The sequence below is a fragment of the Aulonocara sp. 'chitande type north' Nkhata Bay genome, linkage group LG20, assembly GCF_057382095.1.
Source record: "Aulonocara sp. 'chitande type north' Nkhata Bay isolate Kocher_YH1m ecotype deep benthic linkage group LG20, A_spYH_male_GT1.1, whole genome shotgun sequence".
NCBI classification, from domain to species: Eukaryota; Metazoa; Chordata; class Actinopteri; order Cichliformes; family Cichlidae; genus Aulonocara; species Aulonocara sp. 'chitande type north' Nkhata Bay.
In genome coordinates this window covers 32,088,478-32,105,111 of record NC_141363.1, presented here as the reverse complement: position 1 = coordinate 32,105,111, position 16,634 = coordinate 32,088,478, and the positions used below count along the sequence as shown (strand labels likewise).

Genomic DNA, 16,634 nt, shown 5'->3' with positions numbered 1-16,634 from the left:
TCCGAGCTCTTTAGCCTGACTCAGATTCAGCTCGTGACCCTGACTGATTCACATTCTTTCTGGGGTCACGAGCATAGTTTGATACAGCAGGGTTCATCTTCTCCCGCCCTCTTTCTGTGTGCTCATTCCTGTCTTCTCTCACCCAGGCTGATCGACATCGCCCGTAAATTGGACAAGGCTGAACGCGAACCGCTAGCAAAATGTGCACTCCACTTTAAGAGGCTGAAACACCATGGCTATGCCTCAGAGACTTACTCTAAGATGGGGGACTTGAAGGCTCTGGTGCACCTGCATGTAGAAACTCTGCACTGGGAAGAGGTCTGACACACTTACGCACACCTGTTCAGCTTATATATATATATATATATATATATATATATATATATATATATATATATATATATATATATATATATATATATATATATATATATATATATATATATATATATATATATATATATATATATATATATAAAAAGTCCTGAGACAATCACATAAATATAATGTGAAGCATATAGGGCTGCACTTAACAAACTGCTGTGGCACTTGCACTATAAGCCACAAAGTACACTGCTCCATATTTGGGGTTTGTTCAATTTTGCAGGGATCCTCAGAAAAGTCCACTTTATTTGTCAGAGTAACCACAACTGAAAGCAAACAATAAGATAATATGTCTGCCTGATTTCTTTCTACACTGACAAACTGGAGCCACACACACTCCAGAGCTAATCATCCAGCTTTGGATTTCTCTGAATCCATGCCCACACGATGATTAGCTAGTGAGAAGCTCAAAACACTACTGCAGTGAAAGAGTATCAGCTTTAAATTCTGTTCTGCTTCCAATCAAATTCCTCCATCAAGGCGGATCATGGCAAGAAGAAAATATTGCATTTCTTTAATCCATCTGCAGTCTATAATCGAGTTAAAGGCGTTACAGAGATGCACATTGGCGATTTGCATGTTGAAACACTAGAGCCAAAAACAGAACATGAAATTATGATCACATGATTCTTGCTGTTATGTCTGTTGAAGGCTTCTTGGAATATTTAATCCTCAGAGAGGGAGAGACAGAGAAGAAAGAGCAAAGGAGGGAGGCAGAGGTTGAGAGAACTACTTGGCTTTATGTGCTTCAAGGGGGCGGGGTGGTGGACACCAAGACGAGCCAGACGGCACCACAGACTGAGTTACACCATAGGCCATATGGATGCTATTCACTGCTCCCACTCTTCTTTAAAACAAAGTATTTCTTTAAATGAATGGGCTCAAAGGGCTGAAACACACATTTGTTCTCCTTTACTGTATGGTATGACTGCTGTGTGATTCTTGGCTCAGATTTTGCCACAGGACGTTGAGCTAATTAGTCAGCGTGATAGGCGATATGTGTCCACGAAGCACTACAGCAGCTCTTTACAGTTTATACTGTCATTCGAACAGCACGAGACCTGCAGTTGGAGTTCTAATTGAGTGTGAAATCAATTTAGCTCATGCAATTTTCATTGTTCTCGGCTAATAAATAATGGTGAAGAAGTATTTGAACTTAAGGTAACATGTTTGGAAAATGTGCGGTAAGTGAAGTAGAGCCATAAATAGCCAGGGAGTACAGTGTTATTCTCTATATGTGGGACTAAAAACACAAGTCAGGCAGTCACAAGCATATGCTTCTTCTGTCTTCTGTCTCAGGCCTTCTCACTGGTGGAGAAACACCCGCAGTTCAAAAACGACGTCTTTGTGCCGTACGCTCAGTGGCTGGCTGAAAATGACCGTTTCGAGGAGGCTCAAAAGGGTGAGCTTTTACATCACCAGCAGGATTTCACTTTTGCTTTTAGTAAGCCAGTGGGAGAGGACTTATGTCACAGTTTCTTCTGCAATGCATCTGCTAGTGTTTACATATGGAAGTAATAAAGCAAGGCCTGCTCCAAAAACTGAAATGTCTCACTACTTCCTTGAGATTCTCTATATCCACTGTAAAACATGATCCTCTTTGCTCAAGCATAGCAGGACAGAGCTGGGCTGCCTGTTAACTGAATGACATGCTTCCATGCCTCTAATCACCAGTACTACAAGCAGCTCTGATGATGATTACCAACTGTAACCATAGTTATAATCAGCTCATAGATTTATAATTATGATCTCAGCAGGCATATTTCCTCTTCTACATAATCTTCTTCTGCCTGTCTCCACATGGAGTGCATGACTGAGCAGGTCTGGATGTACTGAAACTTGCCTGTGGTCATGCGTTTTGCTGATTGTGTGTATTTTAGTTTAGTATTGTGTTACTAATGATTGTAATGTGTCAAATTCTGGCCTGCCTCCTGTCCACTGCACTGGGACTTCTCAATAAATAACATTTTAAGAAATGATTAACTCTGCTTAACTCAGGTGACTTTGTTTGTTATATATTCTGGAGGTTTTAGCTGGAGCTCACTTGGTACCAAAATCAGGTTCTGATTAGTACTCCCAGGGGTTCAACAAGATTTTCAAGTACATCGTACCTAAAGCATTTCCTATTTCTTAAATTTGAAGTTGTCTTTTATTGCCAGACACGCTTCTCAGTATGTCCCCAAAAGATAATGTTGTTATCTTTATTTTGCTAACAGCACAATGTAAGCTGTAGTTGTCTGCATGGGAGCTCTGGCTAAAAGATTCTGACAATTGCTGCTGTGCTCTGCAACCTTGTCAGCTTGGTTTTTGTGTTTCTGTAAGGGGGAGGGGGAGGAGTGTGCGCCCATTACTAACAGTAACCATCAGTGTCTGAATGTGGTTTTTATTCAGTTAGACTGATGAATGTTTGCCATAATACAGCCTGACCCCTGCTGTGGTTGCAGGGGCAGGGTCATTACTGAGGTCGACTCCCTAAAGCTGTTTCTAATTACCCTCTGATTGGAACATGAAGGATAGTGGTGATGTTTATTACAGCTTTAAAGTCAAAATGTTTTGGCGTTTCATATTAAGAAGCTGCCGTCCTGCTTGGAAAGGACTGGTACTAGTTGTTGCCTGTTTTTTTTTTGTTTTGTTTTTGAAATGGGATGGCACTTCTTGTTAAATACTCTAGGTAATATGTGAGTTTACAAATGTGTATGTCCTATAATGTACTTTCACTTCTTTTTTCTTGGCTGTAATAATGTTATATAATTCTATAGAATGTAGTTTCATCAGATTAGTAGGAAAATTACAGACATTTTTATACATTTTCAGAGGTGTGAAAGTATTTTATTTTTTTTATTTTTTTATTTTTTATTTTTTGCAGCAATGTGGTTAGCACTGTTGCCTCACAGCAAGAAGGTCCTGAGTTTAATTTCACCATCAGGCCGGGTTCTTTCTGTGTGGAGTTTGCATGTTCTCCCCATGTTTGGGTAGCAGATGGGATAGGCTCTAGCCCCCCCTGCGACCCTGAAAAGGATAAGTGGAAGAGAATGGATGGATGGAAATATATAAATGCCCTAAAGTTAATTCTGTTCATGTAGATGTAGCATTTTCAGTGGGAGAAACATTTCCTCACTCATCCAAAAAATATATCAATGGTTTTCAATCCTAAACAGGTAATGAAAGATTTTTATTAAAGCTGAAAGTTTGTGCTCCAGTCACATCTTGATAGACGTTAGCAAGTGCTGTGTTTCCTCCCTTGAGATGCTCTGATAGGCTTTTACTACAGACACTCGTGCTCGTTCCTCCAGTTTTGTCTTCAGTAAAAGAAAAACATTCTCTCTTGCGAGATCAGGTGACTGTTGGGCCATTCCCGTTCTCACATGCCATTTGGAAACTCTTGGGTTGCTTTTGCAGTATGATTTGGATCATTATCCATTTGCACTCTGAAGTGCTGTCAGATTAGTTTTTCAACATTTGGCTGAATCTGAGCAGAGTTTATAGTCCTGTACACTTAAGCAGTCACATCATCAATAAACACTAGTGACCCAGTTCCACTGACAGCCATACATGCCCATGCCATAACACTGCTTCTTGTTCCTGAGTGTAACCAGTGGTTTGCAGCTTGTTGTAAACCCTCTGTATTTACAGTCACAAAGGCGTCTCTTGATTGCAGACTTTGAAAATGATACGCCCACCTCCCCGAGAGTGTTCTTGACTTAGTTAGATGTTGTGAAGTTGTTTTTCTTAACCATGTAAATAATTCTGTCAACATGCACTTTCCTTCTGTGGTCTTTCAGGCGTTTTTGGTGTTGATGAACTGGTCAGTGAAGTCATTTGTGCTAAAAATGAACCAGATTATTGATTTGGCCACTCCTAACACTGTTGCTATCGCTCTCTATGACAGGTTTATTTTCTTTTTTACAGCCTAATGATGGCTTCTCTCACTTGCATCGGCATCTTTTTGAAACTCATAAGCTACGAAATGAAAGCGTCACACTTAGACTCAATCCAGATCTTTTATCTGCTTATTTTGTCCTGGAATAACAAGGGAAATGTCTCACTTCGCTGTGAAACTGCAATTCATTTTGACCCTCTGAAAATAGTTGAATATGTATAAAAATGGTTTTAACTCTTAAACAGGTAACACTGTTTTTATTAAAGCTGAAATTTTGCACTTCAGTCACATCTTGATTGTTTGATTTAAATCTACTGCGGTGGTGTCCACAGGCTCAATTACAAAAAGTGTGTCATTGTTTAAATGGACTTAATTGCATGTGTCCCCAAACATAAAATAACAATTATGCTTTAAATTGTTTCTGTAAATTCAGCATTACCTCAAGAGCAGCCAGTCTGTATTTTACCACTTTTCTGCTTTTATTTTTCAGCATTTCACAAGGCTGGACTTCAGAATGAGGCCGTGAAAGTCTTAGAGCAGCTTACCCAGAATGCAGTAGTGGAGAACAGGTTCAACGATGCAGGGTACTATTACTGGATGCTGTCTATGCAGTGTCTAGATATTGCCAAAGGTAAGATGCACAGGTATCTTGAGAGCAACCAGCCATAACTCATTTTTACTGAAATGCTTAATGCATTTTTTTTTCTTTTCACCATTGTTTGTCTGAATCAGAAAGTGAAGAACAGAGGGGAGAAATGCTGAAGAAGTTTGAACGTTTTCAGCATCTCGCTGAGCTCTACCACGTGTATCGCTCAATCCAGCGATACACGGTAAGAATACGATACACCTTAAGTCAAGACAACTGTGAATCGGTGTTTAAGTAACAAGGACGACTTTTTTTTTTTTTTAGCTGTCAGATTGTGCGTACTTGGAAACAATACCTACTATGTAGTTAGGTAGTTTAGGTACAAAGTTCCTTCTGCATTTTCTCTCTTTTCTAACAGTCCACTGTGATTTCTGCGTACTTTTGAATCAACTTTTATACTCAAATTCATCCAGACTGCTGTGTATTTGACAAAATTAGGTCTGGCTCTGCAAGATTATGTCAATTCAAGAGAGTCACGGTTTAAAGAGAAATTAAAATATTCATAGAGGGTGTTGGGCAGGGGACAAAAGAGAGAATTAAAGGCATTCAGGTTGCAGTTTATTGAAGGGAAATATCAGCTTGAAGGAACCTCCATTATTAGGTTCTTGAAACCTCCCTGACCTCTATTACCATCAGTCCTCTTTTCCGAGCCTGCAGCTCTAACTTACTTTCAAACAAGCAGTTCTGGCTTATGAGCCCTGTATGGGTGACCTGGCCTGTGTCAGCGTTCTCAGTTTGTTGTTTCAGCTTTTTGCTCTGCTATGGTCACACCCCTGCAACAGAGAGGCATCGCTGTGATCCAGGCCAGAGCAGGAAGCCTCTATATCTCATTTTAACTCTCCCAGACAGGCACTATAGATTTGAACTATCAACTATAGGGATAAAGGGCTGTTAGTGATTTTGTTTTGTTTTTTTTAAGAAAATGCATCTTTTCCTTCAGGGTACTTTGAGCAGGAATGAGGCACTTTGAGTGGTTAGGCTGCTTTTAGATCAGGTTAAAAGATGACGGGAAAAAAAAGTTGGAAATGGAGCTTTTAAAACTTTCATCTGAGATTTCTAACACTTTGTGACCACTTAAACTTACATGTGTATATTTTTAACTGTCTTTATCTGTAGGATGAGCCCTTCAGTTCTCACATGCCAGACACGCTCTTCAACATCTGCAGATTCCTCCTGAACAACCTCACAAAGGACATACCACCAGGCATCTCTAAAGTGTATCCTAACATTTCAGAAAATGGACTTAACGTAGTGTTAGATCTCAGCAAATATTTAGAAAATGGAGCATTATGGGGGCCTCTTAATGTGGAAAACTCTCTGTGACAGATAGATACCATTCTAAAATCACGACTGGCAGAGGCAGTGATAGAGCGGTGGAAAATAGATAGACGTAGGGAGAAATCAGGAGAGTTGGCGCCACTCCGAAAACCAAAGTGCTGCTGAGAGAAAGAAAAGGGGTGTTGATGGGGAGGAGGAGCCGATGCCAGCAAGAAACACATTTTCTGTTATCTAAACAAGTGCTTTGATTGCTGAACTTTGTGCAAAAGTATGCATACCAAAACACACTGAACAATACGTTTTAATTTGAACAAATACACACATACACGGTCGCGTACACCCACAGCCACATGGGCAAATCTATGTAGGCACACATCGGACTCTGGAATGAGGAAGGAAAGCGCAGCCTTGGAAGAGGAAATCAGGCCGAACAGCTGCAATCCTCTGTGGCCAAGCTGAAATGTTCCAAAAACTTTGAACTTGGATTTATAGTCTCAGCAAATTGCATTCAACTTGGTTCAACACTTAAAACACTGCACGCACACACACAAAATTGCACTTAAACAGCTCCACAATAGGACGTGCACTGATCAAGAGTCACAAAACTGGGTGTGTAGGAGGAGAATCGAGAGCGGCTGGGTAGAGGGGCAAGAACAGAAACGATGTTGAGTTTTAGGTGATGGAGAAGTGCCTTTGTAGTGCTGTTGCAGCTGCAACTCATTGACCTCTGGTTGCCACTCTCAGAGCTCCTCTAGTAACAATATGTTTCTGTATAAATACAAATAAGCAACTCGTCCTCAATTAAAACACAAAAAAACCCTACAAACAAACTAATTTATTACTTTCTGGGCATGCAGTCAGTGTTGCTGGCTTAGCGCAGCTGATGTTCTGCTAATGTAACACAAGTATAAATACGCCCACAATATTTGGAATAAGATATCTACAAAGCAGTAATTCTGTGCCAAATCTTCCCCAGGTTTATTTTTCCTTGACCTGATTATAGAAACACTTTATATGCGCTGGCCAAGCAGAGCCGACAGCTTGGTGCATATAAGCTTGCAAGGTACGCATACGAGAAGCTGCAGGAGCTGCACATTCCCTCACGCTTCCAAGAGTCTATAGAGCTGGGCTGCCTCACCATTCGTTCCAAACCTTTCCACGACAAAGAGGTGTGTGTGTATGTGATGTTTTTGAAATTTTAGAGCTGTGACCTTTATCATATTTGTTAAACACACCTGTGTTTGCTGCAGGATCTGATTGAGGGCATGATGTGCTACCGCTGCTCCACCAACAACCCCCTGTTGAACAACCAGGGGAGTGTGTGCATTAACTGCAGGCAGCCTTTCATCTACTGCGCCTCGTCATATGGTCACTGACACTCATACACACCGTGCGCAGTATATGCCACCAAGGAATCTGCTTGTTTTATTAGAGTTTTTTTAAATGTCGCATGTGATTTTGTACAGATGTGCTGCCGCTGGTCCAGTTCTACCTGGAGGAAGACATCTCTGATGAGGATGCTCTGTCTCTTATTGATCTAGAAGTTCCTCACACAGATCAGAGGGCTGCACGATGGCAGGATATAGATAATGGTGGTATCCTTTGATCATCAGTTATATGTTGATATATAGACAAACAAGGGTTATTAATGTGTTATAAAAGAACTACTGAGCCTTTACTGTGCCGCAAGTCTGTGTTCATGCTGTAACACAGTGCACATCTCCTCAAAATGAAGCACGTGGCTCTCCTCTGCCTTGTGACAGTTCTAAGAAGCTGTTTAGTCTGCGCTGGCCTTGATTCTGTACTTGTGGGTAAGCTGTCAGAACTAAGTCATCTTAGCTCTCGAGCTAATAGGGTTACTGAGGCTCTCCTGTCTCATCTTAATGACACTAACCCTCTGAGAGCCGTAGCCACAGCCCTAGTGCAGGGATTAACCTGCATTAGCCAGCAGACCCTCAAGGGCACTGAGGTATGCTGTGTTCTTCCAGAGCCGTGAAGTGACTGACAGCCACAGCTAATTTTGAACACTTTGCCTCTTAGAAAAGTCTCTCGGGGATAATTTTGTAAGGGGTTTTCCTGCTCTGCAAACATAATTACTGAAGACACATGCGACACAAAATGTGTGAAATGTGTGCATCGCCTTGGTTATATGTTCTCAAATAAACACAATAAGATCTCCAATCTTTGAGGATGGATGAGGGTTTGGACGATGAAGAGGAAGATCCATTTACAGCCAAAATGAGCTTTGAGGTAATAAGAAAAAGGACAAAATAGATGAGGTGATTAATATTCTGCCAAATGGGCAAGCCAGCTGGACAGGGTGAAAGGACGGAGTTTATAATGGTTCATTTTTGTGTATAAACAGCAGGGGGGCTCAAACTTTGTCCCAGTCAAGGTGAGTCGTCCTGTGCTGCGCGCCATGAGCAGGAGGGACGTGCTGATCAAACGCTGGCCCAGGCCGCTCAAATGGGAATACTTCCGCTCCCTGCTGCCTGAAGTCAGCATTACCATGTGTCCTACCTGCTTCAAGGTACGGCGTTTATAATGCATTCAGCTAGCAGAACCCAGTGTTAACCACCTGGTGTCCTCTTTGACGAACAAAGTTTTTGAATTATTTCTTTATTTTCCTGTCAAGTTGCTCACACTCTCGTGCTGTGTTTATTGCAGATGTTTCACAGTGAAGATTATGAGCTTCTGGTGCTTCAGCATAACTGCTGCCCATACTGTCGGAGGCCCATCGACGAACCAAACTGACGGTGAACTGAAAGTGGAGCACCTAATTTATACATTTTTGTCTTCTGATTACATTTTCTTTAAAACTGTGCGGTACGTTTGGCGGGTGTACATTATAGGAGCAGCTCTTTGTTATCCAAGGTTGAACGGCTGAAGTAATACCTAGAGTGTTTGTGTGTCGGTCATTACAGAGTGTAAGAAAAGTGCACCATCAGCCAATAAAGCCTGGATTATTAGGATCAGATTACCCCGGGCCAGTCAGTGATTACATCATTCACTCTGTAAATGTACAGTGTAAACATATAAATAGAAAACTTTTTTTTTTTTTGGATATAATACAAAACGTGTTTGTTGTGTAGAGAATTTTCCTACTCACAACAATGAGATAATATTCTACCATCAAGTCTACAGCTTTATGCACTACAGCTGCACTGTATGTTTGATAACAATACAAGATCATCTGTTATTAAGTCAGAAGAATTTGATTTTTATATGCTTGCAAATATCCTTTGAATAAATTGTATATTGGCAATTTGTAAAACTGCGAGTTTTCTTAATCCTTCAAAGACAATAACTGCCCCTCTTGATTTGTGTTTGTGTCTCCCAGATTCTAATTGCAGTTCACTCAAGGCTATGAGTTGAGCTCTGCATTATGCATTGGTTAGGGATTAGGCTTTTACAGATGCAAATAAGTTGGACCGCTCAAGAAATTTCATTTATAGTTGGTCTACTCTGCACGGTTCAGATCACAGACAGTTAGTTTCCTTCCCTTTCCCTCCTACTCTCTCATCTCATTCTGATGCAGCACTGATGCGCATGACAGTAATGATGGGGTTTGGATAACCATGGCTGTTACCTCTCACCTTGAAATTGCTTAACATACTGCATATCTATTTCTGGAGTTTTCTCCATTGTGTGTGTATCTGTGTGTGCGTCTGTGAGAGAGAGAGGGACTCTCACATTGTGTGTCTTAATTCCATCTTCCCTAACACTTCACTCTTTGCAAGTCCCTAATCCGACCAGCCTGTTTAAAAGGTGCCGCACCTCCTCAGGGGGCTGCAGAGAACACCTTACTTCTACAAGAGCCGTTCCACCGTCCATCCTTTCTCCCTCATTTCCACTTCAACTACACCAAAAGACTCCCTCATAGTAGTTTATTCTAAAAAGAGAGAGAGGCACAGATTGTTTCATCCACTTTTAAGGTCTTAGAAGAAGAAAAGGCATCAACACCCGCAGCCATGAATGGCACAGAAGGACCCAACTTCTATGTACCCATGTCTAACAAGACTGGGGTGGTGCGCAGCCCATTTGAGTACCCTCAGTACTACCTGGCTGAGCCCTGGAAGTACTCTCTTCTTGCAGCGTACATGCTGTTCCTCATCATTTCTTCCTTCCCCATTAACTTTCTCACCCTCTACGTCACTGTCAAGCACAAAAAGCTGAGGACCCCGCTGAACTACGTTCTGCTCAACCTGGCGGTGGCCGACCTCTTTATGGTAGTTGGGGGCTTCACGGTCACGCTCTACACGGCCCTGCATGGATATTTCGTCTTAGGTGTCAGCGGCTGCAATATTGAAGGATTCTTTGCCACATTAGGAGGTAAGAGTCAGAATTGTGTAAACTGTGTTTTCTGTGTGGATTTAGAACAAAACAAGTCACACTTTAAATTTGCTATAGTTTTTGGGTCACTCTCATAGGTTTGAATGTATTAAGTCGTTCATTTTTATAGGAAATTAGTTTGTCTAATTACTTAAACTTGAATCTAATATACTGCTTTTATTATTTCATGTTTAATGTCAGTAGAGATACTGTACTTAAACTTACATACATGCTTTCTTTCATGTTTTAGGAGAGATTGCTCTCTGGTCTCTGGTGGTTTTGGCTATTGAGCGCTATATTGTGGTCTGTAAGCCGATGACCAACTTCCGCTTTGGAGAAAAACATGCCGTGGCTGGCCTGGGTTTCACATGGGTCATGGCCCTGACCTGTGCTGCTCCCCCTCTCTTTGGATGGTCCCGGTACAGTTAGTTTCTGTGTCTACACTCTGTTTGATTAATATTCTGAGGACCATTTTCCCAGTAAAGCAGTTTTATAGTTATGTTTTTAAAACCTGCAAACTAGTGTAACTCACACATGTGGCACAAATACTGTGTAATGGTGCTGGCCGAAGTCTTTGAGTTATTGTGTGTTGTGCAGGTATATCCCAGAGGGAATGCAGTGTTCCTGTGGGATTGACTACTACACTCCCAAGCCTGAGATCAACAACACCTCGTTCGTCATCTATATGTTTGTCCTCCACTTCTGTATCCCCCTGTTCATCATCTTCTTCTGCTACACTAGCCTCCTCTGCACTGTGCGAGCGGTAGGAATGCCACTGCCAAAGCAATATTAATAGCAAAGACTTGATATATTGTTTAGCCCTGTAGAAAAATTCCACTTTATTATGTTTTTTTGATTATTATTTTCACCTTGCTCCCTTTCACAAGGGGTACTGCACATCACAGAGTCTCTGGAGATGTAAGGGATTTAGGGGCTCAAGGACACTTCAGGAGGGCAGATCCCTGCCAACATGGCAGCTTACACCCAGGTCCTCTGGCTAAAGGGCAGTCTGCCTGCTCACTGTGTCGTCCTGATGCCTTTATTAATAATAGAATAAGAGCATTTATAATGTATAAGTGATTATACACAATTATAATGCAGATTTTCATTTAAATTGGCTATAATCAGCATTCTTTAGTACATCTGTCAAATGGTAGTTTAAACATGTGGAAACAGATTAAAATAGGTTGCTTATAACCTACAGAGAATTTTTGTTATCTGAATCTGCAGCTCCTCCCAGCTTTGGGGAGATTTAGAGGGAGTTTCAGGGAGACTGTTTTTGGCTGCGTGACCCAGCTTTAATGATCTGGTACACTTACTGCTCTCATAGCTTCTCGTGTGTGTTTTTTGATAAGGATACACCAACTGCAAAACACTAGGCCAATGTTTAATATAATGCTTTGGCTGACATCTTATACCAAGTCTAGATTATGATAATTTATTACACTGATTGGCCTACTGCAGTCAACACAATGTCAACTTTGTGTCAATATATCAACGTTTTTAGCAAAAGACCCAAAACCCAGCATCACCTCCCACACACTACAAATACACTTTATTTGTTATTAGCTGCTAAACAAAAAGGAGAACCAAGCATCTAAAGGGGAAGATATGTATAGTTAGTGTAGTGAGAGACAGTCTCTCCTAAAATCTAATCATTCAACATTCGTGTGAAATATGAGCATCTTTACATATGTTAAATTACATTAGCCTGATGTGAGCCTGAGGTAAGTTTTCATGCCTAAAATAAGTCACTGTTTGTATTTTTGAAACTATCTTACAGCAGACAAAGTTAAAGATAAATTTAAAACCATTACGATTTCTCTATTGAAACCTACAGCTTAAGCATGTGCTGCTTGTAGCTAGTTCAGACCAAGAACAGACCCAACAGTACAAAAACAATAAATAAAATGCATTACAATGCTAATGCCTAGCTAACTCTTAACCTCCACACTAGCTATGCCAAAAAGTCTTGTTCTGAATAACGTATTCAACCTTTGCTGCCCCCATGTGGACAAAGAAATTAGTGCACGTTCACAAGTGACAGGCATGAATTCTCATCTGTTTTTGGAGAGAGTACGTGTCTCATGTCAGTGAGAGATCGGTAGAGCTAAGACAAAACTTGAAGTTATTATCTCAAAATTTGAATATTTGAAATAATGCTGCAAAATTCTGACTGGCAGGAAAAAAGAAATTACTTCAGTGGTGGAAACGAGCTTCCATAGGATAATGCGTTTGTTTTTTCCACAACATAAAAAACATAACTAAATAAACAGTGTTAGTCATCTCGGTGGTCTAATCAGTTTTGTTCAGCAGTCGTGATGGGCTCAAGCCTTTTGTTTACATTCGGATTAGAGGTTTAAGTTAACCTGAATCTGTCTGTCAGGCTGCAGCTCAGCAGCAGGAGTCTGAAACCACCCAGAGGGCAGAGAAAGAAGTGACTCGCATGGTCATTGTCATGGTGATCTCCTTTTTGGTATGCTGGGTGCCCTATGCCAGCGTGGCTTGGTACATCTTTGCCAATCAGGGAACTGAGTTTGGGCCAGTATTCATGACTGCTCCCGCCTTCTTCGCCAAGAGTGCCGCTCTGTACAACCCAGTCATCTACATCCTGCTAAACAGACAGGTATGACGTACAAGAGTATTTTCACGAACGCATTTTCACTTTGACACAGTTTTTGCAGGAAATTGTGTGGGCTTCATGTGTCTGACAGCTGTGGTTACTTTTCAGAGAAGCGCTTTACATAGTAAATTTTAGCTTATATAGTAACAAATTTCCTGTTCCCAGCAGTTGGGGTTGTGTGTTTTTTTTCCAGATGTGTGTGATTCTACCAGATTTGCCCATTTTCAAATGATTTGGTTTAATTGTCTAGTAGTGTTTCCATTTCTTTATCCTTCATTTCATTGCTCACTTCAGGTTAACAAATCGTTAACTTGGAAACTACAGGGGTACACTAATGTAATCTCTACTTTGACTAGTAGACTAAATCTAAATTTAAGAACATTTCTCTAATTCACACGGGCGATCGTGGCTCAAGAGTTGGCAGTTCGTCTTGTAATCGGAAGGTTGCCGGTTCGAGCCCCGGCTCGGATAGTCTCGGTCGCTGTGTCCTTGGGCAAGACACTTCGCGCCCCAGGGCAGCTGTGGCTACAATGTAGCTTGCCATCACCAGTGTGTGAATATGGGTGGATGACTGAATGTGTAAAGCGCTTTGGGGTCCTTAGGGGCTATGTAAAGCGCAATACAAATACAGGCCATTTCAATAGTTAGTTCGTTTTTTCTAATTAACTATGTCCCAAACAAAAAAAAAAAAGTCAAATAAAAAAAGATTCAAATCAGCAGATAATGACCTGTAATTGTCTTTTCTTTCATTTTTAACCTTTATTTCATAATTTAAGCCATAAGTGCTGTGTTTATAGGTTTTTTTGATTTAAGCAGTTCTGTCATATAAAGGCTGAGATGTATTGTCGCCGTGTTGTTGCACAAATTGCACTTTTTTTTTCTTTTGAATCCTCAATGATTAAATTTGTAGTTACACTTAAATTAAAATTATTTACACTTAAACAGTTTGCAGGTGTCTTTTTATAGGCAATAGTTTTTCTGATCTGGCTCACTAAAAATCAAATTGAGCTGTATGTGGCCTCGCGACGTAAAATGAGTTTGACAACCCGTGAAGGCGTCATAACTCTGATTGTGATTTGTTTTTGTGACCTCCAGTTCAGAAACTGCATGATCACCACGGTGTGCTGTGGAAAGAACCCATTTGGAGAAGATGAGGCCGCCGTCTCCAAAACTCAGACTTCATCCGTCTCTTCAAGCCAGGTGGCCCCCGCTTGACCTGTGCTCCCTTTCTCACCCTCTTCTGTCCCATCTGTGCCTGCCTCAGATGGGGACCCACCACCGCCAAGCAGCACTACCTTCAATCAGCCAATCCTCTTGACTTACCTCTCCTTTTGTCTTCTCTGCAGTGTCGCCACTGCACCTTCAAGTGGGACTGACACATTTAAAAACCAGCATGTGTGTTTTTAATCCATTTAATTATGGAGGGTTCAGCTGGTCTCACAGATTTTAACCTGGCATCCAAAGGGGTGACCACTTGGTGGTCATCCAACTGAGCACCATATGAGCTCTCTACTTTCCAAAAACACACAAACTGGGTAAAAATCCAACTGTAAGTAATTATCACAGCTAATTATGTATCCAAAAACGTGCTTTAAACAGTCAATTATATGAGTGGAATTACTCTGTTTAGATAATCAGATGAGTTTTTAAGCTCTACTCTTGTCTCTCTAACTCTATTCTAGTTGCCGTGTCGATCAAGCTGAGAAGGTTAGCTTCTTGGTATTGTCTGAGATGATTAGTGTAAAGAAATATGGACCTCCTGCAAGAGTCTGTACATGTGTGAGTTGGATGTTTATGTATGCGAATGTCAGAATGCTAGTGTGTGAATTAAGGTGAAACAGGAATATTACTGTAATGGCTCGGATTTGTGGCAGTTGTTCTGTGTCCTGCAATAAAAACAAAGCTAAATGTCTGCACGATCCCCCCTGCCCCTTACTCGTTTTCTTCATGAGAACATTTACAAGGATTTCTGAGAAGTTCCAGATGCTAGCTTGTGGGCTTTTAGGTGGCAGGCCAAATCATAATGGTTTTCAAATGTTAAAATTCACTGTGGCGCTGTAATGCATTTAGAAGTGAACCACTCTGAGAATTAGTATAATAAATGCCATTACTAGACACTTTAAAATCCTAAATACTGTAATTTATTTCACAAACTCTGACAAGTCATTTGGCATCACAAATACAGTCTCTCCTCTGATTATATTGAGCTCACTTTTTTTTTTCTTAAATGTAAATTTCTCTCTTTTAAATTTGATCAGAATCCAACATGATTACCATTCATTGACAAGCACACAGATCAACACTTATATACTGATGCAGCTCTTCCCAGTGAACTACATTACATTTGATTTCATAAATTTCAGTCATTTATATTCGTCGCCCCACTCCTCCGCAACCCGTCATCAACCTGCGAAGCACATTGGGACATATTGTTGAAAGCACCAATGAAAGTCCAACGCCCATCTTCACCAATCACACCTGAGAACGTTGCAGGCTTTAGGAGATGAGAGGAGTTTATCATGGTCCTACTAATCCTGATGAACAGGCCACTTGAAAGCATTATAACACATCTATAAATATTGCTATTGACATTATATTACAGTACAGTGCATCATTGGCTTGTTCCCTTCAGAAAAGGGTTCAGTGCGTTAAGGTTGCCACCAGGGCGAACTGTAGGTCCCAGTAACTGTAAAGACATCCCAAAACCCCCATCTCTGAGCTCCCACACATTCCCTCTAAAGCTTAGTAGAGTCCAGTCGGAACTGCGTCTGTTTCATGGATTAATATTTGGGAAAATTTCTTGGCATCCCCACAAGAAAGGAGGGATACTTTGCAAATGTATGATGCTTAACAGGCAGGTTTGAATCCTTTGCTCTGCCGCTTTCCATCCTGGTAACAGTTTGCTTGAAGAATAATAACACTTAAGACAGATAACTCCTGTGACCGACATTCCCAAGTAACCACGTAAGTGGGAGAAAGGCAGTTGGCAGCAGGAGGAAGAGATTGTGAGCAGAAGATATTGGCAGGTTCAGGCTTCACTGCAGCACTCATAGATGTTGTCCTCCACAAGGGCAATGACCTGCTCAAACTTGTGGTGCAGCTGAGTGCGACGTGCAGTGGGGTTCGACTCCAGAGCGTTCACCACCTGACCGAGGGAGATAGAAAAGAAACACACAACAAAGGAGACTTTCAGTGGCTGTCGGGCATTCATGCATCTATCTTTCTGGAGAAATTTAGAGAACCAGCCAGACATAGAAAGTCGAACAAGTGAAAGGGAGAGGCAGCAGAGGAACAAGTGAAGTACTTCAGCCTCTTCTGCTGCCTTCATGCATGCCTCCACACCACAAAAGCATTCGCTCTTCACATATTTACAAAACCCACATCTGCTCTGTTTTTCATGCCCAATAGTTGTCACCGTGTCAGTGGGATTTATGGGCTCTTAGCGGCAGTGTGCTACCAGGCAGAGCGAACTGAGCTGGGGCGACAGAATA

The 16,634-nt window shown here is 41.2% G+C and overlaps 3 protein-coding genes across 4 annotated transcripts in view; 2 read left to right on the top strand and 1 right to left on the bottom strand.

Moving 5' to 3' along the window:
- Nucleotides 1-9,453, top strand: part of ift122 (intraflagellar transport 122 homolog (Chlamydomonas)) — a 34,772-nt gene extending 25,319 nt beyond the window's left edge. Inside the window, exons 19-29 of the mRNA XM_086276971.1 lie at nt 147-318; nt 1,684-1,786; nt 4,755-4,895; nt 4,997-5,094; nt 6,027-6,127; nt 7,192-7,357; nt 7,439-7,556; nt 7,655-7,783; nt 8,362-8,438; nt 8,554-8,718; nt 8,856-9,453. Coding sequence (XP_086133097.1) covers nt 147-318; nt 1,684-1,786; nt 4,755-4,895; nt 4,997-5,094; nt 6,027-6,127; nt 7,192-7,357; nt 7,439-7,556; nt 7,655-7,783; nt 8,362-8,438; nt 8,554-8,718; nt 8,856-8,942 — 1,357 coding nt within the window. The 3' untranslated portion in view covers nt 8,943-9,453. The remainder of the gene's footprint in view (nt 1-146; nt 319-1,683; nt 1,787-4,754; nt 4,896-4,996; nt 5,095-6,026; nt 6,128-7,191; nt 7,358-7,438; nt 7,557-7,654; nt 7,784-8,361; nt 8,439-8,553; nt 8,719-8,855) is intronic.
- Nucleotides 9,454-9,578: 125 nt separating this feature from the next.
- Nucleotides 9,579-15,095, top strand: exorh (extra-ocular rhodopsin). The gene is made up of 5 exons (XM_086276980.1): nt 9,579-10,520; nt 10,771-10,939; nt 11,118-11,283; nt 12,907-13,146; nt 14,239-15,095. The coding sequence occupies exons 1-5, from the start codon at nt 10,160-10,162 to the stop codon at nt 14,356-14,358; spliced, it is 1,056 nt and encodes a 351-aa protein (XP_086133106.1). The 5' UTR covers nt 9,579-10,159; the 3' UTR covers nt 14,359-15,095.
- Nucleotides 15,096-15,267: 172 nt separating this feature from the next.
- plxnd1 (plexin D1) overlaps nt 15,268-16,634 on the bottom strand; it is a 73,518-nt gene continuing 72,151 nt past the window's right edge. For both annotated transcript variants that reach the window (XM_086276688.1, XM_086276687.1), the window contains exon 36: nt 15,268-16,288. In XM_086276688.1, the coding sequence (XP_086132814.1) occupies nt 16,172-16,288 (117 nt within the window). In that variant the 3' untranslated portion in view covers nt 15,268-16,171. The remainder of the gene's footprint in view (nt 16,289-16,634) is intronic.